Source organism: Gorilla gorilla, chromosome 9 (genome assembly GCF_029281585.2).
Source record: "Gorilla gorilla gorilla isolate KB3781 chromosome 9, NHGRI_mGorGor1-v2.1_pri, whole genome shotgun sequence".
Taxonomy (NCBI): Eukaryota; Metazoa; Chordata; class Mammalia; order Primates; family Hominidae; genus Gorilla; species Gorilla gorilla.
The window spans coordinates 103867656-103894959 of NC_073233.2; the positions used below are offsets into that span (position 1 = coordinate 103867656).

Below are 27304 nucleotides of genomic sequence, written 5' to 3' on the forward strand. Positions count from 1 at the left end.
AAAAGGAGAGAAGGGGTTGATTGTGAAGTGTTGCTCTTCGGAGTTGTACATGGCCCAATTTTTTAAATTAAACCCTTGAAACATAGCTTAAGATGTAATCAGTCAATTCTTTACTGAATGCAGATTCATTAGGAATAGCCAAACAAGTCTAAACTAATGCAATTCACTTAGAAAACAAAAAGCCCAAACTAAACAAGAGAAACTAATTAAAGATTTTTGACTTAATAACTCATGTTTGTTCTAGAATAAAAGAATTTACTGGATAGTTACCTTCTTCATCTACACTGTATTTTGGCAAATATTTATTGAAACTCTCTTTTCCACACAGGTTTTAAGGTGGCTCGTAACAAAAGCTACATGAAATTAAAAGAATAAAAGACCCAGAGAAAAGGTTAGACCAATATGCCAATGTTAACAGAATCTTAAGATTTGGCCCTGAGCTTTCTGGCAGCCATATATAAAATTAAACACACCATCAGTTATATCGTTCTCATTATCAGGAAGGAAGAATCACATGAGTCTTTCAGAAGAAACAAAAGCTCTTTATAGCATTGAATTACACACAAAATTTCTCACTGAAATTTTATATGAAAGATACAGAGTAATATGTAAAATTCCTCCGTAATTTACATGACTGTTTCTTGTGATAATTAAAAAAATAAAAACAGAGGACACCATCAGAAATAAGTACATGATCCTTTGGGAGCGCTGGATAGGAATAATTAGCTCAACTTAGGGGTATAAGGTAGGCTTCCTGGAGGAGTTGATACATGAACTTAAAATCCATAAATTATACAGGTGAAGAAAGAATGGCAGGGAAGGGCATTGCAAGCACAGTAAACAGTACACCAATTCTTTGCTCTTCTAGTACTCTGATGTTCAAATAGTTATGACATATTTAATTAGAATTTGGTTTCTTGTTTATATGAATAATTCAGTAAAAGATGCAGTCACTACCATTCTAAAAACCTTAATTAAGTAATTCCTTCTTAACCTAAATTTGGCTTGGTTCTCATGAGAAAAGATGGAAATTGGTGAAAACTACTTGTAGGTCATATAGTTTAACCTATATAACGTACTCGCAGCTGTCCCTCACACCGTTGCAACATTCCTAACATATAAAAAGCCTCTAAGATGGGATTAGGAAGGCATGAAGTCCTCATCAAAAGAACACAAATTAGGTCCTTCATTAGGGGTTAGAGCTTCAGGTGCAAGGAATGTGAGGATTATAAATGGGACCAGATTGGAGCCGTCACAATCTTTTGATCTTCCATCCCACAACTCTAGAAGAATAACCAGTAAGGGAAATTTTCTAGGTCACTCATTCCTATCTTTGGTAGCCAACTATAACCAAGATGATTTCTAGAATAAATAAAGCATGCATGAATGGCTTAGAATGGCTCCATTTTGAGCCTGTGAAGAAGAGCAAAAGAGGTAGATAAGACTGACATATTTTCAAGCCTGATTCAATAGAGTAGATGATAATATGGGAATTTCATGTAGCTGATGCTCCAGCTGTAGATAAAGATATTCTATTTTCCTAAATTGTCATCTCTGGATGCCTTGATAAACTAGTATAATTGCTGTGGAAGGCAGGACAAAACTTAGAAATTGGGGGTAATGAACATATGAGGACTAATATTTGTATATGTGGATGATCCTGTTTTAATACTGGTTTGAACCAAGGTGAATCAAATAGATACTTGGAAACAGATTGTTAAGAGGATTTTAAAAGTCTAGTTTTGAACACATCGTGTCTTCTTAATTTAAACAGAAGGCTTAAAACCATCAAGTTTACTTGCTGAAATTAATCCTGAGGTGTTAACTAGCTATATAATCCTGAGAAATTTATTTAATTTCTTTTTGCTTCAATTTTTACTTCCGTACACAAGTGATAATAATATCTATCATATAGTTTTTAAAAAATATGAAATGAGTTAGGACATGCTAAATGCTTCTAATACTGTTCATCATACAGAAAAAAACTTTAAGTGTTAATTCTTATTGAAGTTGTGGTTGTTATTATGTGGAGAGACCCCTGAACATAGACCTTCTCACTTCACTTCTTCACAAGAATAAATATCTATTGAATGGATGAATGAATGTTTACTTATTTTCACCTTACCATAAAAAATAGCACTTTTTTTCTCTGCTGAAATGGATTTTCTATAGGTAAATATAATTATCCAGTTTGTAGATTCAAGGAATTTAACACTAAAAGGAATAGGGTGGAAACTGGAGTCTTTTAAGGAAAGATGGAAGGGCCACACAGAGCCAGCTAGAGACAAAATCCATCCAATAGCTTTCATTACTTAGGATGTGGACAGGTATCCTCACAGTTTCCTCTGTTATTATTAGTTGCTTGACATTTAATACATTTCTAGAGCAGGAAGAAGAAATAAATATGATGCACTCATCAATAAAGAGATGATGCAAACTACAATAATTTTAAAAAGCATTTATCAAACAATGTAAAGGAAAAGTGTGAGAGGCTAAGGAACATAAAACTAGGTGATAAAATGAGATATAGAAATAAAATGGAATTAACAAAGAAAGATTAAAAATCAATGATATACAGAAGTATCCTCCTTATCTGTGGTTTTGCTTTCCAGTTTCAGTCACCCGTGGTCAACCTCAGTCCAAAAATATTAAATGGAAAATTCCAAGGATAAACAACTCATAACTTCTAAATTGTGTGCTCTTTTGAGTAGTGCCCAGGGTGCGAATAATCCCTTTGTTCAGAGTATCCATATTGTCTCTGCTACTTGCCTGTTAGTAACTCAGTAGCCGTCTTGGTTTATCAGATCACCTGTCACAGTATCTCAGTGCTTGGGTTCAGTAATCCTTGTTTTACTTAATAGTGGCTACACAGTACAAGAGTAGTGATGCTGGTGATTTGGATATGTCAAAGAGAAGCTATAAAGTGCTTCCTTTAAATGAAAAAGTGAACGTTTTTGACTTAATAAGGAAAGAAAAAAGTTGTATGCAGAGGTGGCTAAGATTTATGGTAAGAATAAATCTTCTCTCTGTGAAATTGTCAAGAAAGAAAAAGGAAGCTGTGCATAGTATATATAGAGTTTGGTTCTATCTACAGTTTCAGGCAACCACTGGGGGTCTTGGAATGTATCTCCTGTGGATAATGGGGGACTACTCTATAAAAAAATAATTACAACCAGAGAACTAAAAGTTGAAATAGTGAAAATAATAAAATAAGATAAAAATGATATGAATGTATAACCAATGCATGATATTAGGAATAGCTAGTAAAGAAATGAAAAAAATCAGCTGGGTGAGGTGACGAACCTGTATTCCCAGCTACTTGGGAGGTTGAGGTGGGAGTATCGCTTGAACCCAGGGGTTAGAGACCAGCCTGAGCTACATAGAGAGATTCTGTCTAAAAAAAAATTTAAAAAGTAAAAATCCATATAGGTTAAAAGGGGGAAATAGTTTAAAAGGGTAATCAGAGGTTTCAAATAAAAGTAGAATACAATGTCCAGAAAATGTCACCTACTTTTGTCCTCTGAAGTTCTCTCAAAGACTCCTTAGCTACATTCCCTTAGAACACAGACCTGTATTCCTTTACCCTGTTTTATGCCTTAAGCCTTGAATGCAGTCTTTAAACTACAGCTATCAATTCATGCAGATCCAAATTCTTTCCTCAAACACAGCAAAAAGTCAGGTGTTTCCCCACTCTGGCCTCTTGCTTTAAAACTTTAGTTTCCTGATATCATTATTACTGGAAAAGTATCCCATGTCATGTGAAGAAGTGCTCCTCAAACTTTAGTCTCTGTATCCCCTTAGTCAGGCAAAGCAAACAAAAGTAATCTCTGGAAAGAGTGGTGTTGAGCTTGAAGATAAATCAGTAAAATGTTGGTTTTTTAATTATTATGTACAAAGTATTTTTTATTGCAAATACAAATATATCAGTGTTTGCATTTTATAGAAATTCATATTCTTTAAAGGTCAGCCGGAATACACTCTTAGGATAAATTACACAGTACAGCATTTGGCTAACTATACCATAGGATATCAATTAGGGTTATGTGAAAAACGCCAAATAAACTTAGAAAATTCCAGTTTCTAAATAAGTTAAACGGTTTTGTTTGCTAGAGAAAACTTCCAAAACACCAATATCTTTTATACTTCTCTAAGAATGGGCTCTAGTACCTTCTATACTAACTTGAAAATGGAATCCCTTTGAGTGTATGTTGCAAAGCCCAGAACTAATATTTCATGAAATATACTTTGAGAAACAGTTTCTAGAGAAAGAACTATACAGAGAGGTAGAAAATCTAACTCTCTAATCAAGTCTCTACAATGTCTGAATCCAATTGTGTTACTGAAGGAATAATAGGAAGAATTCAAAAAGCCTGACATTATATTGAAATGGGAAGGGAACCATCATATCTGGAAAAGTGATAGAGCCAACTGAAGTTTCTTTGTAAAATCTGGACACTCTGAATACAGCACTACATGTTTTTAACTTCAAAAACTTAAAGTAGTTTGAACATGCTTCTTTGAGGTGAAATATGCCTTAATATGTTTTGAATCTAAAATAAAAGAAAATAAATACACATACGCAATGTCTTATTTATTGAATAACTTACTTCCAGGGTCAGTTAAATTTGGAGATCCAAATCTTTATCCATTTCTTTTTGAGATTTTCAGTTTTTCTCTATGTCACATGAAGTGCTCGTGTCATTGCACAAGTGCAAATAACTTCTTGAGGAAAGAAAAACTGCTATGAAACATGCCAATATTTTATGCCCCAACTGAGACATCTGTGCACACAATTGACATTCAGAACTCCCTGGTATACATTATTTCATAAGCCTTTGCATATTTTGCTTTCAAGCCCTATTATTATTGATTTAAAAGAAGTGAAACATTTTTTTTTTACAAATATTATCCACTACCTTTGAAATGCTAAAGTGAGAATCTTTGAAATGAGTGTGGAAAAAATCTTGAATAATCCACATCATCATAGACATGTAACACTCAAACGAATTCACACAGTCACTGCCCTTTAACAGCTGTGTTTTTTTCTATCACATTTAATTTTAATATTTGCAACTATATTTTTGTGTAGTTATAGTGCCCTCTCTATGAATATACTTTCTGGATTAGAGAAAGGACGCAGAATATTTTTCCATAACAAAGTCATTTGGGTTGAATTGTCAAAATCTAATCCTCATGACACCACTCTCTTTTGATTTTGTAAAGTGAAAAAAGACATCTACTTTAACACACTCAGAGCAGGATTAAGACATCTTTCAAACCTTCTGATCACTCCAAAGATTAACAAAAATGCCTTGCTAACTTTAACCAAAAGACCAGATGTAGAATAATCTTCTATTTTTCCAGCAAGTATTGAAAGGCAGGATTATACAAATGGAGACACACAAATATAAATGGGGGTGCTCTCTCTCTGTATCTCTCTCACTATTCATATATACTTTTTCTTTAGTGCTTTGAAAACTGACATGTTGGTTTTAGGTTAGTATATGAATCAGTAACGAGTAAAAACTACTTTGAAGATTACTTAATGTTATACTCATTCATATTGGAGATAATTTTCCTTAATATTTGTTTCATGTTTTTCAAGAATAAATGTTAAAAATCAAGTTTAATTTTTAAACATACATAACCTCTGTGCCATTCTGTCTTCACTTCCCATTAGTTTCCAAACAAAGCCCTACACAATCTTTAGTTGATTTCCTTACTGTTTAGTAGAGTAGATGTCCTCTTATGTGATGTGAATAGAAGTGGTAGTTGGTTAGTTAATTTAAAAAAGAAAAATAAAATTGGGTTAAACAGAATTATGTATGTATGTTAAACAGAATTATGTATGTATACATTATATACATACATACATATATAAATTATATTTTTAAACTTAAAACATAATTTTAAAATTTATTTTTAATGTAAAGTTTATAATGTGCCAGCATTCACAAATCTTTTGATGTTAGGGCCAAGGCCTTTCTTTTTGATATGGTTTTATTCTCTGAAGTCTTTCTTGCATGAATCACATACATAATGCATTTTCTGATTTCAATTTCTGGTTTCATTAAAATGGAATGGAAACTTAAAGACACAAGGCAATTTGAGTGCAAAATCCTCATACTTAATGATCAATTAGTTGATCGACTGCAATGCTCCTTCCGTTTTTCACATTCTTAATTTGACAGCATTTAAAATTTTTTTATTGTAAAAGATATTAAATACACAACGTATAAATAAAGTCTCTTCTGTGATGCTGCCTATGAAGGTGGCAGCCATCTCCTATTCACCATCATAGCCACACTCAGACCCCTCGTGGAGCCCAAGATTGTCATAAAGAGGATCAAGAAGTTCATCATCGGGACAGATCGATATGTCAAAATTAAGTGTAACTGGTGGAAACCCAGAGGTATTAACAACAGGGTATGCAGAGGATTCAAGGGCCAGAACTTGATGTCCCACACTGGTTATAGGAGCAACAAGAAGACAAAGCACATGCTGCCCATGGCTTCTGGAAGTTCCTAGTATCCAATGTCAAGGAGCTGGATGTGCTGCTGATGTGCAACAAATCTTACTGGGCTGAGAATGCTCACTATGTTTTCTCAAAGAAGAACCACACAGCCATCATGGAAAGAGCAGCCTAGCTCATCATCAGAGTCACCAATCCTAATGCCAGGCTGCACAGCAAAGAAAATGAATAGACAGGTTGTGTGCACGTTTTACTTGTGTTTAAAGAAAACCATAAAAACTGCCAAGAAAGGTATGAATAAATTAAGGAATAAGATAACAAATAATGGCATACACAACAACCAGGTTAAGAAACAGAACACTACCAGTACCTTAAAAGCTCTCTTTGTTCCCCAGAGGCAACCATTAGGCTGGCTTTTATGAGAATCAGTCTCTTGCTTTTCTTTGCGGTTTTGCCAATCTGTATTATAAACCAAGAAGTATCTGAGACAGATCTCAATCAATTTAGAGTTTTATTTTGCCAAGGTTAAGGACTATGACCTGTGACACAGCCTCAAGAGGTCCTTCCTGACAATATGTGCCAAAGGTGGTTGGGTTGCATCTTGGTTTTATACATTTTAGGGATACAGAAGTCACAGGCAAAGACATAAATCAATGCATGGAAGGTATACATTGGCTCAGCCTGGAAAAGTGGGATATCTTGAAGCAGTGGGGGAGTTGGGTGGCGGGGGGATTTCCAAGTCATTGGTGCATTCAAAGATTTCCTAATTAGCAATTGGTCGAAAGAGTTTAGCTCTGCCTGAAGAGTTGAAGTCAGCATAAAGAAATATTGAGTTAAGATAAAAGGAGAGGTTGCGGAAGCCAAGGTTCTTATCATGTAGATAGAGCCTTGAGGTAGCAGGCTTCAGAGAAAATGTCTCTTATCAGACCTTAAATGGTGTCAGACTCTGCATAAAAGACATGGTAAGGGAAGGAGATTCTCTATAGAATGCACATTTCCCCCACAAGAGACAGCTTTGCAGGGCTATTTCAATATATGTCAAAGAAATATATTTGGCAGTAAAGTGACTTCCCTCAAGGCCTGCTATTTGTCATGTGATGCTATACCAGAGTCAGGTTGGAATCTGCTATCTTATTGCTATCAAGAGCCTGCTTCGTCAGTCTCAAGATCTCTGTTTTAATGTTAATGCTGGTCAGATGTGTCTAAACTCCAAAGGGAGGAGTGTACAGTGAGACATGTCTGACTCCTTCCCATTATGGCCTGAACTTGTTTGTCAGGTTTCTTTGGGATCCCGTTGGCCAAAAAGGGGTCCATTCAGTCGATTGGGGAGCTTAGAATTTTATTTTTGGTTTGCAGTATGTATTCTTAAATAACATCTTGTTTAGTTTGGCCTTTTAAAATATTTTTAAAAAATAGAATCAAGGTGTAGGGTTTTTTGTGTGTGACTTGCTTCTTTCATTCAACATTATGTTGATGTATTTAGCTCATTTCCTTTTCTTGTAGCATTACATTCCATTTTATGACAATACCTCAATTTACCTCTTCTAACATTGATGGACATTTAGATTTTGTTTTAGTTTAATTCCCCCCACAGTAGATACTAAGACAAAGATCTGCATTCAGGGAGTTTATCTGGAAGGTGATACCTGGAAGCACTGTGAAGGCTTAAGGAAGTGAGACCTGGAAAGAATAAGAACCAATAAAGCATTTATTTATAAGCAGATTACCACAATGAGCAACTGGGCTTATTCCCACTGGGAACTCTGAAAGATAGTGTGAAACACACATGAGACTTATCCACTAAAGGAGAAGGGATCTGGGCTATTTATCCACCATCCTAAATTGGTTGAAAGCCCCTGTTGGGACAGAAATTCTCTTCTACTTAAGGCTTGTCCCAAGTATTCTGCTAAAGACGATGCCCTCAGGCAATCGTCAAGAAATATGTAGGAGGCAATCATCTTGACAGCAGCTGTCTAGGATAGATCAAAGCCATATGGATGGAGCCCTTTTGAGATCTGCTACTGCAACCCGTTGCACCCTTCAGATCCACTCAACCCTCACACTATGTTCACTCTATGTTGTCACTGATTCTTCAAATTTTTAAGGTACAGGTACCTGAAAAAGAGAAGAATAAAAGGCTTAAATGTAGATGGAGTAAGTACACTCCCTACTGCTGTAGTTAGTCCTGAGGCCATCAGTTGATATTCATCATCTCCCACCTTTACCACCCATGGTAGACTTCCCTTGGTCAGAATATCTCTTGGATGCTTCTCTTGGTAGATGACCCAGTCCTCTATCTTTGAGGGAACTGAGTTTCTGTTTACCTTGCCCTTTTCAAGACTAGGTAGTTGCAATTGCCCATGTGCTATTATCATTGGGCATGGAATCACCAAGAGGTACCCCGGGGAATTCTGAGTTAGAAAAAGTTGCTGACTTTATACTATAGACGCTTCCTGTCAAAGAGCATGGTAATTATCTATTTGGTCTTTAAAAATGTTCTTTATTAGAATTTGATAATTTTATGCATGTAAGGCTCAATACACACACATATACATGTATATCCACACATATCCTAGATTTTGATGTTACTGTGAATATGATTTTCAAGTTATGCTTTTTAATAGTTGGTGGCATATAAAAACTGCTTTTGTGTGTTGATTCAGTTTCCAGAAAATTGGCTAGATTCTCTGGGGTTTTCTAAATGAATAACCACATATATTTATGATTATCCAATTATGATTGTTTTGTTTCTGTACAATTTTAATGTATTTTTTTCTTTTTGTTTTCTTGTACTGAGTAGGTCTTCCACCAGAAGATCAGGTAGGAATGGATGATAGTGGGCATCCTCTTCTTGTTCCTGCCAACTTTTTAAACCAACTTTGTACTCCTGGGAGAAACCCAACTTAGCCATAACGTATTATGTCTTTTATATACAACTGGATTGTGTTGGTTAAAATTGGGTTTAAGATTTTTGAAACTACATTCATGAGAGTGACTAGTCTATAATTTTCCTACCATGTGCCAGCCATGTCTTATGTTTGTGTCATGATTATGCCAGCTTTAAAAATTGAGTCGGAGGCCAGATGCAGTGGCTTAAGCCTGTAACCCCAGCACTTTGGGGGGCCAAGGCAGGTGGATGACCTGAGGTCAGGAGTTCAAGACCAGCCTGGCCAACATGGTGAAACCCTGTCTCTACTAAAAATACAAAATTTAGCCAGGCATGGTAGCACACGCCTGTAGTCCCAGCTACTCTGAAGGCTGAGACAGGAAGAACCACTTGAAGCCAGGAAGCAGAGGTTTCAGTGAACCAAGATTGCACCACTGCACTCCAGTCTGGGCCACAGAGCGAGACTCCTTCTCAAAAAAAAAAAAAAAAAAAAAATTTGAGTTGGAAATTGAAAAGTGTTTCTTCTTTTTCATTCTCTGAAAAAATTCATATAAAATTGGCCTGAACTATTTCTTGACTATTTCATAAAATCTGGCTTTTTTGTCCTGCCTTTTTCTTTGTGGCAATAATTTGAATGACTGTCTGAATTCCTTTAATAGCTATCAGGCTATCCAACTTCTCTATCCTTTGCTAAATCAGTTTTGGTGAGTTGTATTTTGTGGTAATTCATTCATTACCTCTAAATTTTCAACTTTATTGCCATAAACTTGTGCACAATATCTTATCATTACCTGTTTAATCTCTGTAGTTTCTATAGCTATGCTCCTTTTAAATTCCTAATAATGTTGTCATCTTTTCAATTTTTTTCAATTTTCTCAATTTCTTCAGAGGTTTGTCAATTTTATAAATATCTTAAAGAATCAACTTTTGGCATTGTTAATCCTCCCTATTATTGTATTCTTGGTTTAGCCCTTACTTTATTAATTAAAATATGTTCTTTGTTATTTCCCTTACTTTTTCTTCAGATTTTTATTGCATTCTTGTTCTTGTTCCTCAAGTTGAATTTTTAAAAATTCACTTTAAACTTTTTTTTCTAATGAAAGCAATTAAGGGAACAGATTTCGCTCCAATTCCTCAAGCAGCATACATATTCTATTATTGTTTAAGTACAAGTTTGCTTGCCTTCCTTCTTTCCTTTCTTTCCTTCTTTCTTCTTTGTGTGTGTGTGTGTGTGTGTGTGTGTTTTGGGTCTGGCTCTGTCACCCAGGCTGGAGTGCAGTGGTGCGATCTCTGCAATCTCTGCTTCCTGGGCTCAAGTGATCCTCCCACCTCAGCCTCCTGAGTAGCTTGGATTACAGGTGCACACCATCACATCCAGCTAAATATATATATTTTTATTTATTTATTTATTTATTTTTTGTAGAAACAGGTTTTCACCATGTTGCCCAGGTGGTCTTGAACTCCTAAGCTTAATGGATCCCTCTACCTTGGCCTCCCAAAGTGCTGGGATTACAGGTGTGAGCCACCACGTCTGGCGTAATTATAAGTATTTTCTATATCTTTAGTTTTGCCATCCACTCATGAGTTGTTTCGATTATTATTATTATTTTATTTATTTATTTATTTGAGGCAGAGTCTCACTCTGTTGGCCAGGCTGGAGTTCAGTGGCATGATCTCGGCTCACTGAAGCCTCCGCTTCCCGGGTTCAAGCAATTCTCCTGCCTCAGTCTCCCGAGTAGCTAGGATTACAGGCATGTGCCACCACACCTGGCTAATTTTTGTATTTTTAGTAGAGATAGGGTTTCATCATGTTGGCCAGGCTGGTCTCAAATTCCTGACCTCAGGTCATCCACCTGCCTTGGCCTCCCAAAGTGCTGGGATTACAGGCATGAGCCACCGCGCCCAGCCTAGATGATTTTTTTTTTAAATTTTAATTTTCAAATGAATGAAGTTTCCATGTTATCTTTTAAAACTATTTCTAACAGGTGAATTGGGGGAGAAGAATGTGATCACACTAATGCTGATTATTTGAAATTTAATGATGCTATTTTATGGCCTATAATGTTATCAATTATTATGAATATTCCATGCTTAAAAAGAATGTTTATTCTTCATTCACTATGGACAATTTATGTTGATATTTCCAAGCTTCTACTTTATTTCTTTACATACATTAAACAGGTTTTTATATGTGCCTGCTATTTCTGAAAGCTGAAGCTTTTGTGGGTCTTGTTCTGCTGTCTGTTGTTTATGCTGGTGCTCACTCATGATGCTTTGTTTATATATGTGTTTTGTGATTTTTGATAATGGAGCTGATGCTGGTTTTCTTTGACACTTTGTAGAAACTTTCTGAGGCCTCCTAAGAGAATTTGATTCTATTTTCTGCTGTTGTAGCTAACTGGGGACACCCCAAATACAATTCTCTACTCAAATATTTTTTGACACACAAATTTTATGAATGCAAGCCCAAATGCATATGAATGCCCTCTGGTGGTTATGCGTTTTCAGGGGAGAATTTTTCCCCTTTGTGACACAGCAGAGTTTATTTCATTTTTACCCTTACTCAGTGGTTGTAATTTCATGGAGTATCAGCTTTTTGTAGATGATATTTTTATTATAATCCTCATCTCAAGCATGCCCTAGCCTGTGTATCCTGCCCCCCATAACCTATGAAGTTGCCAAAATGTAGGTTCAAGGTCTCCAGAGTTCAACAAAAACTATCAGGGCAAAAGCTGTCATTGACACTTATGTCCAGGGATTCATAATTTTTACTTCAAGTCTGGAATTGGCATATTTGTTACTTTGGTGGTAACCTACTGATCTATTTTTTAAATGCCACTTTATCTTTTTTTGTTTTCAAGTGGCCTTATTGAGATATAAATCACACACATAAAATTTTCCCCTTTAAAGTGTACAGGTTAGTGGTTTTTGGTATTTTTAGAGTTGTACAACCATTACTACTATCCAATTTTAGGGCATTTTCTTCACCCCGAAAAGAAATCTATTCCCATTAGCAGTCATTCTTCACCTCACCCCCTAGCCCTAGGCAATCACTAATTTCCTTTCTGTCCCTATGGATTTGTCTATTTTGGATATTTTCTAAGAATTCAGTCATATATCATGCAGTGTTTTGTGATTGTCAGCTTTCACTGAGTATAATGTTCTCAGGATTCTTCTATGTTATAGCATGTATCCCGTACTTAATTTCTTTTTATTGCCAAATAATACTCCACAATAAGAATGAATCAGCTTTTATTTATCCATTCATCAGCTGATGGACATTGGATTGTCTCTACTTTTGGCTATTATGAATAATGCTGCTTTGAACATTCATGTACAAGTTTTCAAGTGGACAACATATATTTTCATTTCTCTTGGTCATATACTTCAGAACAGAATTGCTGGGTTATAGGATAATGCTGTTTAACTTTTTTTTTCTTTTTTTTGAGACAAGGTCTGGCTCTATCACCCAGGCTGGAGTGCAGTGGCACGATCTTGGCTTACTGCAACCTCTGCCTCCCAGGCTCAAGCCATCCTCCCACCTCAGCCTCCCAAGTAGCTGGGACTACAGGCATGTGCCACCATGCAGGGCTAATTTTTGTATTTTTTTGTAGAAACAAGGGGTTTTGCCATCTTGCCCCGGCTGGTCGTGAACTTGTGAGCTGAAGCAATCTGCTTACCTCGGCCTCCAAAATTGCTGGGATTACAGGCATGAGCCATTGCCCTCAGCCTGTTTAACCTTTTGAAGAACTTCTAGATCTTTTTCCAAGTGGCTGGACCATTTTACATTCCCACTAGCAGTGTATGAGAGTTCCAATTTCTGCACATTTTTGCAAACATTTGTTGTCTGTCTTTTTTATTATAGCCATCCTAGTTAGGTATGAAGTATTAACACTATCTCATTGTGGTTTTAATTTGCATTTCCCTGATGAATAATTATATTGAGCATCTTTTCTTGTGTCTATTGACCACTTGTATATCTTCTTTGGTAAAAAGCCCATGCAAATGCTTAGCCTGTTTTTAAATTGGATTGTCTTTTTGTAAAATTGTAAGAGTTTTAAAACTATTTTTAGATGCCTCTTATCAGATGTATAGTTTATAAATAGTTTCTCCCATTCTGTGGCCATTTTTCTATTTTCTTGATAGTGGCTTCGAAGCACAAAAATTTTTAATTTTGATGAAGCCCAATTTATCTATTTTTTCTTTTGTTGCTTATGTTTTTGGTGTCATATCTAAGAAACCATTGCCTAATTCAAGCTCATGAAGATTTACACCTATTTTCTTCCACGAGCTTTATAGTTTCAGTTCTTAATTTAGATCTATGAACCATTGTGAGTTAACTTTTGTATGCAGTGTAAGGTAGGGGTCCAACTTCATTCTTCTGCATGTGGATATCCAGCTGTCTCAGCACTATTTTTGAAAATACTGTCCTCTCCCCATCCCCACCAATTGTCCTGGTACCTTGTCAAAACTCAAGAACCATAAATGTGAAGAACAGACATAGAAATCCATGGAATAGAATTGAGAGTCTATTCCATGGATCTGTATGTCTATACTTATGCCAGTACCACAAAATCTTTATTTCTGTAGCTTTTTAGTAACTTTTGAAATTCCCATTTTATTTTTAAATCTAGTATTGGGACTTTCAGGGTATTTCATCTGCATCCTGCAATAACTCTAAATCAAAAACTATTTATTCATTTATTTATAGTAGAATGCCATTAGTGGTCATTCCAAATAACTGAGCTTTTTTCACTTCTAACAATCTATGTCCGGTATAAAAAGACACTTAAAATAAACAATATAACAACCATGTAGTCCCCATCCAGCTAAGAAAATAACATAACACGATTATAATAAAGATCTCTGTGTACAATTTCCCAATCACATTTCTTACAATCCGTTTATTCAAAGATGATCAGCATCTAAATTTATGTTTACCATTCCCATGCATATCTTTATAGTGTTACTAATACTGTCATTTCCAACCACCTGCTCTACTATATATCCTCTCCTATAGAGGCTATACTTTAAATACTTGATGCCCAGCCTCTCTTGAATATCTGAAAAGCCATAAAACACAGTCAGAGCTAATGAGGTATAGTTAAAAGTCTCTAGCTTGGGTGATCTTTCCAAAATGAAAACGTAAAGACTTGCTATAGGCAACATTTTTGCCCTTCATATTGTTTTCCTTTCCATTTTTTTTAGCTTGGAACATAGACAGGAGGCTGAGGTAATGAGTCTTGTCATCATTGGTGACAAGAATGAGGAAGAAGGCTTTTATGCATACCCATGGCAGAGATGAAAGGTGAAAATAGCCTGAGTACTTGATAGCACTGTTAGACCCTTGTTCCTGGTCAGGATTGCCCACCCAGACCCCTTGTTCCACAAGACAAATACTATGTTTCATCACATTCATACCATCGATTATAAGACACATCATTATTCCATATACCACTAAGAAAAGAAAATGCTATTATACAATAATATAATATTTTCTCTTCACATCAGTTGTAAATGATTACCTAATTTTACAAATAAAAAATATGAAAAACTTGTGTTCTTAAAGCCCATGAAATATTTTAAAAACCCTTATCTGTTTAAACCACCATCAGGTGGGATTTCAAATACCTGCGATGAACAGTTTCCTAATTGATACCATTCTGTAATAAACGGACAAATTTAGATTAAGTTAATGTATTTGAAAACAGAGAATGAGGAAAATCAGTCTTTCCTGAGAAAGCTGCAGGCTTGTTATATCAGACCTGGGCCAATGTATTGGCAGATGTATTCCTTTCCCTTTTTCTGTTCTGATCTATAATGCACTCCTTCAGACTATGTTCCAGCTAAGTTCAGCAAATGAGATACATTTCCTGGAGAGTGAGAGAAGATGAGTGAGGGTGGGGATTGTATTCCTTCTCCTCCCTCTCTGTCATAAGTGATGTTTCCATTAACAGCTGAAACTTCTCCCTGGATTTGGCTCCTACCAGACAGGCCAGCCAATGTTGCAGCATCTGCTTAGTGATCCTGGCTCCTTGTATTTTTGCCCTTGCATCCTAGAAGCTGTAGTGGCTTCTCGCTTTTGGCCATTCTCTATTTGGCATCTCTGCTGTCTATCACCTGTGCAACCAATTCCTTGCATTAAAATCTCCCTGACACATGAAATATTTGAATTGGTTTTCATTTCTCTAATTAGAAATCAGTTGAGACTTTTTAAAGAATGTTGAATTCTCAATCCTAAGCTAAAGTTATTGCATACTAAGTCAGAGAGATAGGGATGTTAGCAGGAGATATGACTGGGACCAGAGAGAATTCCGATTCTCTGGGCCCCTCCCAAGCACCTGATATAATATACTCTCTGAGGAAAGAGACAATTATTCTCAATGTAAAATGCAACTGGCATGCATCCTGAGGACAGAAGAAAGTTTTTATGTCTCTTCTCCCCCAAGCTGTTGATTCAAAAGCTCAACGGCAAAATAATTTTTACTCTTAAGATGTTATCTATACATTTTAGTTTCTCTTCCAAGTAGAACTTATCCTTACCATTATCCTGTTCTCTTTCCACACTGAATGTTTATTGTATACACTGGAAGTGAATAAACATCTTTTGGGCTTAGGTTGCTGGTCTGTCTTCACTTGGCAAAAGAGTTTACCTCACCTAGCTGTGCTGGTCTAAGAGGTGAATGCAGCAAACAGATGAGATTTAGATTGTCTCTCTATAGGAAGAAGGTGAGTGTGTTTGGATTATTAGTGAGATTTTGTAATTTAAGATATGGGGAATACAGTGTGTATGAAAAAGGGGCAGCCAGAAAAAGGTAGTAAACATTTGTGAGGTTTTTTTTTTTTTACATCGGTTTCTTGTATTTATTTTTTTTTCCCCTGACAATAACAACCTGATTTTCCTTTGAGAAATTACCCCTTTCTCACCCTCAGACCATTTGGTTTGGGTGGTATTAATACTACTTCTGCCTACAGGAATACCTTGGCCAAAGTGATTGTTCAGGGATGGGCACACACCCTAATTAAAGTCTGTGAGACACACAGTTAGGTCTTTTGAAAGGAAAACATTCACTCTGTTTATGCTGAACATGGACTTATGAGGATGTTAAATCTGGAGCTTGTCAACCACTTTGCCAATATAAGAGAAGGGCATGCCCAAGGATGGAGACAAGACACAGGGAAGCAAAGGCGAGAGACATAAAAGAACCAATTCTTGATGACATTGTTGAGCTGCTGTATACAGCCATGCCTAAACCAAGTATCAGAGACATAAAAGAATGAATTCTTGATGACATTGTTGAGCTACTGTATACAGCCATGCCTAAACTAAGTATCTCCCAGAAGTTTTAGTTTTGTTAAGCAGTACATTCTTTTTTCTAAGCCTGTTGGAGACATGCTTTCTTTCCATCCTTTCTCCCATCTTTCTATCCTCTTTTTGCTGAAAGAACCCCAAAAGAAGTTTCTATATATGTATGCAGTATTGTATATATTATTTTCTCTTTCCGACCCTTCCTCCTTCCCTTTTGCTGAAAGAATCCTAAGTATTGTAGAAAGCATTTGTATATTCTTGCACATCCTAGAGCTGAAGATGACTTAAATTTGATAAAAGGGAATTTAAGATGCTATTTATGTAAACAAACAGAAGCTCTCTATTTATATTATTGCATGCAGATCAGCATTTTGGTTTTAAAAACCTAAGCAACAGCATTTTGATTTTAAAAATCTAAGGTCAATATGTTTTCTTAATTCTCATGGTACAAGGTTTTAGTTATTTTATTGCTGCCAATGAAGCTGATCCTAGGACACTCCTGGTACTTCATCTATGATATTTGGCTCTGTGTCCCCACCCAAATCTCATCTCAAATAGTAATCTCCACGTGTTGAGAGGGACCTGGTGGGAGGTGATTGGATCATGGGGTGGTTCCGCCATGCTGTTCTTGTGATAGTGCAGGAGTTCACATGAGAACTGATGGTTTAAAAATGGCAATTTCCACTGTGCATTTTCTCTCCTGCCATCACATAAGACGTATCTGCTTCCCCATTTGCCTTCCACCATGATCGTAAGTTTCCTGAGGCCTCCTCAGACATACAGTACTGTGAGTCAATTAAGCCTCTTTTCTTTATAAATTACCCAGTCTCAGGTAGTATCTTTATAGCAGCACGAGAACAGGAACTTAAGGATATTAGAAGCTGTTACACTGCCATTTACAAATCACAGAAGTTCATTAATATATACCCAATGGAGTATATTACTCAAAGTACTGGTTTTCTCCTAAAATAAAATTTCTTTATTTTAGAAAGGATGCTAGTGAGTCTTTTTTTGGCTAATTTTCTACTTAGTTTTAGAAGAAAATCTAACACAGGGTTTTAGAGTTGAAAGGGAATATAGTGTTATTCCAGCCCCAAACCCTCTTTTTTGGGGTGCAAAAACAGCCACAGGAATGTAAAAGAGAAATTGTGGATAAAATGATTAACAATTTGAACAGCCTTTGGCAACTAAAGGTTGGGAAGGAGCTGAGCTTTTCTCTCTTTCGTACTTACTTTTCCACTCTCAGTTCTATTTCCATGGCTACACAATGGGGTTCATAGATAATTTTGTAATTACACATTTTTCTCTTAATCTGTATATATATTATTTATTTTTTTAAATGTGGATTTTGTTTATTTCCTATCTGACCTTCCAGGCTCATTAGAATAGGGACTATATAAAAATGTGAATTTCAGGCTGGGTGCAATGGCTCATGCCTGTAATCCCAACACTTTGGGAGGCCAAGGGGGGTAGATCATGAGGTCAGGAGATCGAGACCATCCTGGCTAACACAGTGAAACCCCATCTCTACTAAGAATACAAAAAATTAGCCGGGCATGGTGGCGGGTGCCTGTGGTCCCAGCTACTTTGGAGGCTGAGGCAGGAGAATGGCATGAAACTGGGAGATGGAGCTTGCAGTGAGCAGAGATCATGCCACTGCACTCCAGACTGGGCGACAGAGCTAGACTCCATCTCAAAAAAAAAAAATTTCAATTTCATTATTGGTTTATTAATAATGCTAATAACAAAGACAGTGTCACATACTTTTTTAGTAGAGGGCAAAGGGATAATGAGAGCTTAACAACATATTTAGACAGCAGTGCAGGAGAATTTGGAATGGTTCTTCTTGCCTCCTCTAAAGGCCCATCTTACTTAACTCTCAACCTCCTTGACTCTCAAGAAGGGCTGTGTAAATATGTCCAGTCGGGCTGTGTTTACCTAGCCTGTGTTCACTAGCCGGTCTGACCAAATGCCACACAGCAGGCCAGGCAAATGCCCACAATGCCTGCAAATTAGGTTGTATTTCCCTAGTATTTAGTAGATGCCATGCATATAGAATGTTAATACAAACTTTTTAAGTCAACTAAAGAACACTGAGACAAGTCAACATTTCACTCGTTTAGAAGCTTCCTAGAGACTAAACTTGCCTTTAAGTACCCATTATTATGAATAGTTTTCAGAACTTTGTATAATGAAGCAACAATATTGTTGATGACTGAAAGTATGATTTCATACAGGATAACGATTTCTGAATTTTTTTTTTTTTTTTTTGAGATGGAGTCTCACTCTGTTGCCAGGCTGGAGTGCAGTGGCGCAATCTGGGCTCACTGCACCCTCCGCCTCCCAGGTTCAAGTGATTTTCCTGCCTCAGCCTCTTGAGGAGCTGGGACTACAGGCTCCCACCACCACAGCTGGCTAATTTTTTGTATTTTTAGTAGAGATGAGGTTTCACCATGTTGATCAGGATGGTCTCCATCTCTTGACCTCGTTATCCACCCGCCTTGGCCTCCCAAAATGCTGGGATTACAGGCGTGAGCCACCACGCCTGGCCTACTTCTGAATTTTTTTAAAGAGTTTTTTACACATGCAATTATACGCAATACAACATACTTGCTTTACAAGTTGAAATCTTTACCGTTATGGTACGTTTACAGTAATGCAGGTAACATTAGAGCATTCACTTAGAGCAGAGTTATTTATCTTCATAGGGCTTAACACAAAGCCAAGACCAAATTATTTGCTTAAACTGCTTTCTAGTCTTTGACTTAAAACAAAAAAGAAAAATTACTTCTACCTCCTGTCTATGTCAGGATGATAAACAATGCCAACAATTAAGTGGTCTGGTATTTCTATAAACGGCAGATTGTATTCCAATAGCTCTTAAGTTGTAAATCTTAAGGTTTTAGCTAAATATGTCTATCAAATTGTCATTATCTCTGCTTTCAGGAAAATTATGTCATCTTTGGTAATAGGTGGCTAACAAACAAACTACAGACTACACACCATGTTTTCCCAAAGAATCCTGTATTTTAATGAATAGCTGAATAAATAGACATTAATTATGAAATTCACATTAAGATAGAAGAAAATCCAAACATTCTGATTGCTTTATCTCTTAAATTTGATAACTACTACAAAACATACTATTTATGTTAGGGTAAAAATAAGTTGACTCACAGGAGTGTAACTGGGAAGTGCTGGCAGATATATACAGTAACATGGAGGAGCCATACAATAAAAGCGTTTATATGTACATCATTTTTTTTCTTTTGTATGGAGAAATGCTGCCTTATAAAATCGGAAAACACACAGTAGACTACATGCAACAAGGACCAATACAATGTGCACAGCAGAAGAATCAAATAAGACACAAGAACTATGGGTTTAAAAAAGAATTTGGGAGCAGGACAAAAAACAAGGATTGAAACCTGGAATGCTTTCTTATTGAGGTTTCAGAATATAAATTTGTCTAACAAGCCTCTTGATAGTTTTCAAAAGTTCCCACTCAACCACCTATGGTTTAAGTGTAGAGCTAAAAATAAACCATCATATTATACAAAACTTTGCATATTAGCATACAAAAGGTAGCAATTTACTTTTTGTATAAAATATAACCTTTTGATAGTATATTTATTTCACATACGTATAAATATAACCCAAAGAATATGTTTTAAGTATTTCTACCAAAATATTCTTTACAAAAGTTTACAAAACAAGTAATTTATTTATATTTACAACCTAGCACAGGGAAGATTCTGGGCCAGTGATGTTGGTATTGTAAAGAAGGAGAGTGCTTCCAGACATTTTAAAGACTGGGAGACAGCTTTGCAGAATTTTCAAAGTGTGTTCTTTTTCTTTGAACAGATATTGAAAGACTTGGTTATTAAATAACTTCAGCTAAATTACATTTGATATTTGAATATGTGAGCATAGAACTGAAAGGGCTGAAGATAACCTTTGCTCCTCTGTAATTAGGAAAATGATAGTGATATTTTGCATTCATTCCAAATCAGCACACGTCTTCCCCATTTTACAGCTGATCTGGATGTGGACACTAAGGTTAAATGACTCAACAAAAACTCTTTAATACAGTGCTCAGCCCTGAGGGACAAAACCTGGATATGAAGAGTCCATCTAGCATGTGGCAATGATTCATCACATCAGAGACAAAAGAACAAACAGAATGCTCCTAACAGACCACGTTCCATTTTGTTGCTCACCCAAATCCAAATAATATGTCCAATGAAGGACAAATTGTTTTCCCTCTTGATTATGCTTTCCTTCAAACTCCGTGAAATACATTTGTACACACTGGTACTTGCCACCCCTGGTTCTTATCTCCAACGAAAACATGATACTTTCTAATCTCGGTTTTCTTCTCCAAACTTCCTTTTCTTATAAACCAGCCTCAGTCATCAAAATGAGTAGGGAGGACGAGGCTCAATTTCACTCAGCTTGGGAACAAACCAGCAGGCATCAATCATAATAAGCAACATCCCAGGTTATTTGTAGCCAAATAAATCTTATTTATAGCAATGTCCACTGGGTTTTTTAAAAAAGTGAAATCCAATGCAGAGAGGTGTGCACCAATATTTCAGTATGATTAGGACAAGTCTTTGTTATATCTAAAATTTCATTTGGAATGGATTCAGATATTCGTTGTGGAAGCCAAAATCAAATTGCACAGCTCTATATTTTTGTTTAATCACTAGACACAGCATCCCACTGAAGTAGAGGATTGTGGGAAAACTGTAAAAGTGAGGAGTGAATATGGGGAAGAAATTCTGTAATCCACTGGATGTTTTCTAGGTTCTCTGGCTTTTTCTTAATTTGCATACTGTTTGGTTACTCCAAAAAAACCTATAACATTTCAATCTATCCTGCAAGCTTCAGGAAAATTAAATGAAAAGACACAATGGAAAGATTAAACCATAGCTGTCTATTGGAGCAAATTAAGGAGTTTGTTGCTTGGAACTAGTACCTCCTCATGACATGGGGTTTAAATAAACTACAAGTTCTATTACCTTTTTTATTTTCCAGGGAAAAAGAAACTTGGGAAGGCTATTTTACACAATTAATTACACATTGACACCACAGTTCTGTTTGGATAAATTGGATACTGTATCCTGGAGTTTAGACAGGGAAAAGTGATCCCAATGTTTTACTTTCAGGTGTAAGATTTAAAACAAGAATTTGGACCAAAATGTTCATCACTGCAGTTACTTTCTGCTTTCCATTTTTAAGCATGTTAGCTTCATGTAGTCCACCTGAACATCAACAGTTCAGCCTCTACAGAGTTTCTGTAATATACTGCCTTTTAGTGCTTGGAGTTTGTAAATTGTCTTCCCTTTCTTCTTTAGGAATTGTTCCCCAAGATTTCATCAAGATTGATGTCTTTCATCCAGTCATCATTACCAGGCTCTGTCTTCAATAAAGAATCAATGAAATCAGCATCACTGTTTAGGGCAGGGCCCATGTTATCAGTTTGTTGGCTGAGGAAGTCAAAAGCTAAGTCACTGCTGTGGTCAGTTCCTTGAAAAGCCCTGGAACTTTGGTTGGGTGAAGGAAAATTGCTGGGCGTCAGGGATGGTGGCTGGTTGATGCCAGTCCTCGACTGATTCAACCCTGTTCCTGACTGATTCAAATTAGGCAAAATCTGTGTGCTTAGCTGATTGGGTCTGAGATTCAGACCCCTGAGGGGACCCATGGTTTGCCCATTTAGTGTTTGGCTCATTTGGTTCATGGGTCTCATTTGCACTGCTGGTGTTAACTGGTTAGGAGGAGCCACTGCCCTCTGGGAAAATTGCTGGCTGCCTACTGCCTGTTGCAGTGACTGATTTGGGGTATAGGCTGCAGGTGTACCTGTGGGGAAGCGGACTCCTGCAGACGTCAGGGCTTCTTGCTGTTTGCTTGTTCCTTCTTGAGAGGCCCAGTTTGGTGCAGTTGTGTTGGATGTGATCATTACGTTTGATGTTCTCTGTGGTGGCATGCTTGCCATACTATGGGTTAAATTTGGTCTCAATTGTTGTGAATTACCAACAGATCCAGCTCCAAAAGTGGCTACATTGTTATTATTATTTGGCCCTAAGGTAGGTGGCCGTGGCATCATAGGGTTGTTTTGATTTGCTAACAATTGCTTTGGATTTCTCTGTTGGGTCAATTGATTCATTCCTGAAGTGACACTGTATGTGTTAGGTTGATTACAAGGCAGATTTCCATACATCCCCATATTCTGAACTGCTGTAGATAATGATGGCATTCTTGTCCCATGAGAAGTAGACAGGAGGCTGGAATTGGGAGTTAAAATGGTGTGTGTTGAAACTGGGTTTGCCAAAGCCTGGTTAGAGTTTAAGCTTATTGTGGATGAGCCACCTGAGAAAAAGAAGAGAATTTTATTAGTTCGTAGCAGCATGTTATCTCCTCTGTAACTGCACTTTTCAATAACTCATCAATCTGAAACTGCTTTCAGGTGTAAGACAATTTAGGCGAAATAATCATCAAATAAATTATATAAAAGGAACAAGACAGCTCTTAGGAGGAAGGAGCACCTGAGGTCACTCTTTGGTTCAGAAGTTTACATATTACAAAAAGAAGACTAAAACAGAATAGTTCTATCTTGTAGGTTTTATTTTATTCCTCTTCTGAAGTCATTGAAGGGAGGTAATAGTCAATCTTCCATTTTGAATTAGCTTTACTATGTTCCAAGTCCAGAGACTACAGTCTTGATTAGTCAGCTCTCATGAAATCCATGTTACTGTTTACCCCAGGTCCAAATGAGAAAGTGTGGATGAATGCTACACACGGCTCCTAGATTAATATTCCCAAACTATGGCCTTGAAAATCATGTCCCATTCTTTGAATCATCCCCGTTCAAGAAGCTACCCCAGTGACTCCCCAGTGTTCAAAGGGTAAATCTCCATCTATTTAAACATCTGGAATTCAGTGCTCTAGAAATTATCTCATAAAGAAATTCTTCAGTTCCAGGAGGTGTAGTTACTATCAAATGGTTACCCAATGCACTGTGAGCCACCTTTGCTTATGGGATTTCCCTTCCTCACTGAGCCCTATATTTTCCTCAAGGCTCAGGCTAAGGCCAAAGCTCCTCCATTAAACTTTCTTTTATCTTCCAGCCTCCTCTCTCCAGCAGTATTTGCCCTTTGAATCTTTCATTTAACACTTAGTATTGGGCAATCTGTGGAGTCTCAAAGTGCCTGCCAATTAAACTGATGCCTGTCAATAACTGATAGGATATTGACAGAGACCCAGGAGGCAGACAAGGGTCTCCCCCACGCCTTCAAACCTAACACAGCCTGAAGGCTGAAAAACTGGACTGCTGGTCCTGGATGAAGACCGCTTCCGACTGACTCTTTCTGAATAATGCCCACCTGTGCACTGGGAAGACAGAGTGGAGCCTTGGGAAGTTCGTGCCATTTGCAGCAGTGAGGATCCTGGCCTCTCCTGTTCCTGTGTGGTGACCTGGAATTCAATCTGTGAGGTGGGAAACCTGCTAGCAGGACTCTCTCTCACTTTGCTGAGAGTTATTTTTCCTTTTTGCCGAATAAATTCCATTTTTCCTCATCCTTCCATATGTCCACGAACCTAATCTTTCCTTGCCATGTGACGAGAGCCTGGTTTTAGCTGAACTAAGGAGAAAGTTCTGCAACAATATGGAACAAGTGCCTAAGCCACAGGCTGTGTAATAAGAGGCTCCACACAACAGATAGTGACTACTCAACATATTGAAATCTTCTTGACTTCTGGAGGTTAAAGTCATCACGAGGAAACATTTTTGGAGGCAAAGATGATCAGGGAGGCCCAGAGAGTCAGAGATTCTGAGAAATCAGAGCTAAACACACATAAGAATATCACAATGTCAGTGGATGGGGAGAGCATGTCTGCAATTGTAAATGTGGGCTATCCCCTGCTGCTTAAGGATACCTAGGTGGTATACATCCTGAAAAACTGAGGGCCAAATGAACACATTAGCCTTGCTATTTATTTATAAATATGCCCCCAACTAGACTACATACCCCTTGAAGGCAAGAACAGTCTCTTGTATCTCCTTGTATCTGTGTAGTGCATTGTGTAGTGGGCAGTGTTTGATGAAGAGACATAACAGCCAGGTAGGAGACACTTGAACAATAACTGAGACGACATACAATGCCAGTAAGATTCAGCAATATCATCTTTGTATCTGAAAGTTTCATATCAAGGGAATTTATATTATGAAAATGCTGTGGAAAAAAATGTAGAGGTTTTAAAAATTATCACCTGTAGTCGCCCTGTATTTTAATGATATGGCCTGAGAAGATTTATAAGGAAAACAATCTTTTTAAACAACCAGAATAGAGAGAATTTCCACAAAGATCACAAAATAGTAACAGTTAATGTTTAAAAGCTCCTAACAGGTGACAGAGACTGTTCCAGGTGCTTTTCATACTCCATTTTTAATATCAAAATCTGGGAAAGGTAATTATTATTGTACCAAGATTAAAATAAAAAATGATTTTAAAAAGAGTTTGTATTGCGTTTTGTTGCTTATTTCATTATCAGAAGACATGGGAAGCGCAATGCTCTAGAATAATGATTCTGACCCGCTTGAGTGTCAGCAGTTGGATGCTAAGGATTTCTCCCTTAGAAAAACACCAATATTCACTGTGGAAGAGACTGCTAGGTGCCTACCCAATATCCAACCTCTCTATATTCCTTAGAAACAGAGCTTTGGTTTTAGAAACAGAGCCTTCTTTAGAAACAGAGCAATGTGCTCAGCTGAAAAACCACATTCCCCAAACTTCCTCATCGATGGGGTGGGCAGGAGGGTCCAGGTGAATACGTTCTGGCTAAGGGAATCAGATTTCTTTTCTTTCCTCTTCCTACCTGGAATACAGGTATGAGACTAGTGATGTGGTAGCTACCAGGCAGCCCTTAGGATAGAAGCCACATGCTGAAAGAGATGGAGTGGAAAGATAAAAGATGCTTGAAATCCAGCAAGCCAGCCCTAGGCTACTGTCCCTGGGATCCTTTTATGTGAGTAGGAAAAGAAAAACCTCAATATCCACCTTGAATTGTGTATAGTATTCCAAAGGGTGCCCAGCTTTTTCAAAGCTCGCTCATAGGCCATGGTATTAAAAAACCATGTTTCAAGTACAGTATGCACTGCATAACGATGTTTGGTCAATGAAGGACTGTATGTATGACAGTGGTCCCATAAGATTATAGTGGAGCTGAAAAATTCCTATGGCTGTATTTTAGAGGACACTCTAAAATAATTATTAAATGCATTCACTCACCACTCACTGACACCCAGTGTGACTTTCAGTCCTGTAAGCTCCATTCATGGTGAGTGCCCTACACATATGTACCATTTTTTATCTTCTTTTATCATATATAAAAAGCATAGTAAATGTTTTTACTATGCTTTCAATAATTATTTTGGAGTGTACTCCTTCTACTTATATGAAAAGTTAACTGTAAAACAGCCTCAGGCAGGTCTTTCAGGAGATATTCCAGAAGAAGGCATTGTTATCATAGGAGGTGACAGGTCCATGTGTGTTATTGTTCCTGAACACCTTCCAGTGGGTCAAGATGTGGTGGATGACAGTGATATTGATGATCCTGACCCTGTGCAGGCCTAGGCCAATGTGTGTTTGTGTGTGTTTGTGTCTTAGTTTAAAAAAAAAGTTTAAAAAATAAAAACAAAAAATCTTAAAAAATTTTTAAGTGAAATAAGCCAGGCACAGAACCATATGTTCTCATTCATATGTGTAAGCTAAGTTGCTCTCATAGAAGTAGAGAGTAGAATTGCGGTTTCTAGAGGTGGGAAGGATGTGGGGAGAAAAAGCTAGACAGAAGATGGTCAATGGACACAAAATTACAGCTAGATAGGAGGAATAAGTCCTGGTGTTTTGTAGCACTCTAGGATGACTATAGTTAAGGATAATTTATACTATGTTTTCAAATACCAAGAAGAGGATTTTGAATGTTCCCAACACAAAGAAATGATAAATGTTTGATGTGATAGTTATGCTAACAACACTGATCTGGTCATTACACACTGTTTACATACATCAAAATATCCTACTGTACCCCATATATATGAACAATTATATGTCAATTAAAAATAATTTAAAAATTGTAAGAAAATAGAAAAAAAGCTTCTAGAATAAGGATATAGAGAAAAAATATTTTTGTACAGCTGTACAATGTGATTGTATTTTAAGCTGTGTTATCACAAAAGTCAAAAGTTTAAACAATTTAAAAGTTGTAAAGCAAAGCAAAAAAATTAATGTAAAAGTTAATTTATTATTAAAGAAAGAAATTTTTAAAAATAAGTTTAGTGCAGCCTAAGTGTACAGTATTTATAAGGTCCACAGTAGTGTACAGTGATGTCCTAGGCCTTTGCATTCACGCGCCACTCATTCACTGACACCCAGTGCAACTTCCAGTCCTGCAAGCTCCATTCATGGTAAGAGCCCTATACAAATGTACCATTTTGTATCTTTTTAATTATATTTTACTGTACCTTTTCTATGTTTAGATATACACATACTTACCATTGTGTTATAACTGCCTACAGTAGTCATCACACTAACATGCTGTATAGGTTTGTAGCCTAGAAGCAATCAGCTATATCATA

The 27304-nt window shown here is 36.9% G+C and overlaps 1 protein-coding gene and 1 pseudogene across 2 annotated transcripts in view; one reads left to right on the forward strand and one right to left on the reverse strand.

The window, feature by feature from the left end:
• Positions 1 to 1382: 1382 nt before the first annotated feature.
• On the forward strand, positions 1383 to 6704 carry LOC134756506 (large ribosomal subunit protein eL32-like; annotated as a pseudogene).
• Positions 6705 to 19675: 12971 nt separating this feature from the next.
• MAML2 (mastermind like transcriptional coactivator 2) overlaps positions 19676 to 27304 on the reverse strand; it is a 367716-nt gene continuing 360087 nt past the window's right edge. For both annotated transcript variants that reach the window (XM_055356125.2, XM_055356126.2), the window contains exon 5: positions 19676 to 23040. In XM_055356125.2, the coding sequence (XP_055212100.1) occupies positions 22025 to 23040 (1016 nt within the window). In that variant the 3' untranslated portion in view covers positions 19676 to 22024. The remainder of the gene's footprint in view (positions 23041 to 27304) is intronic.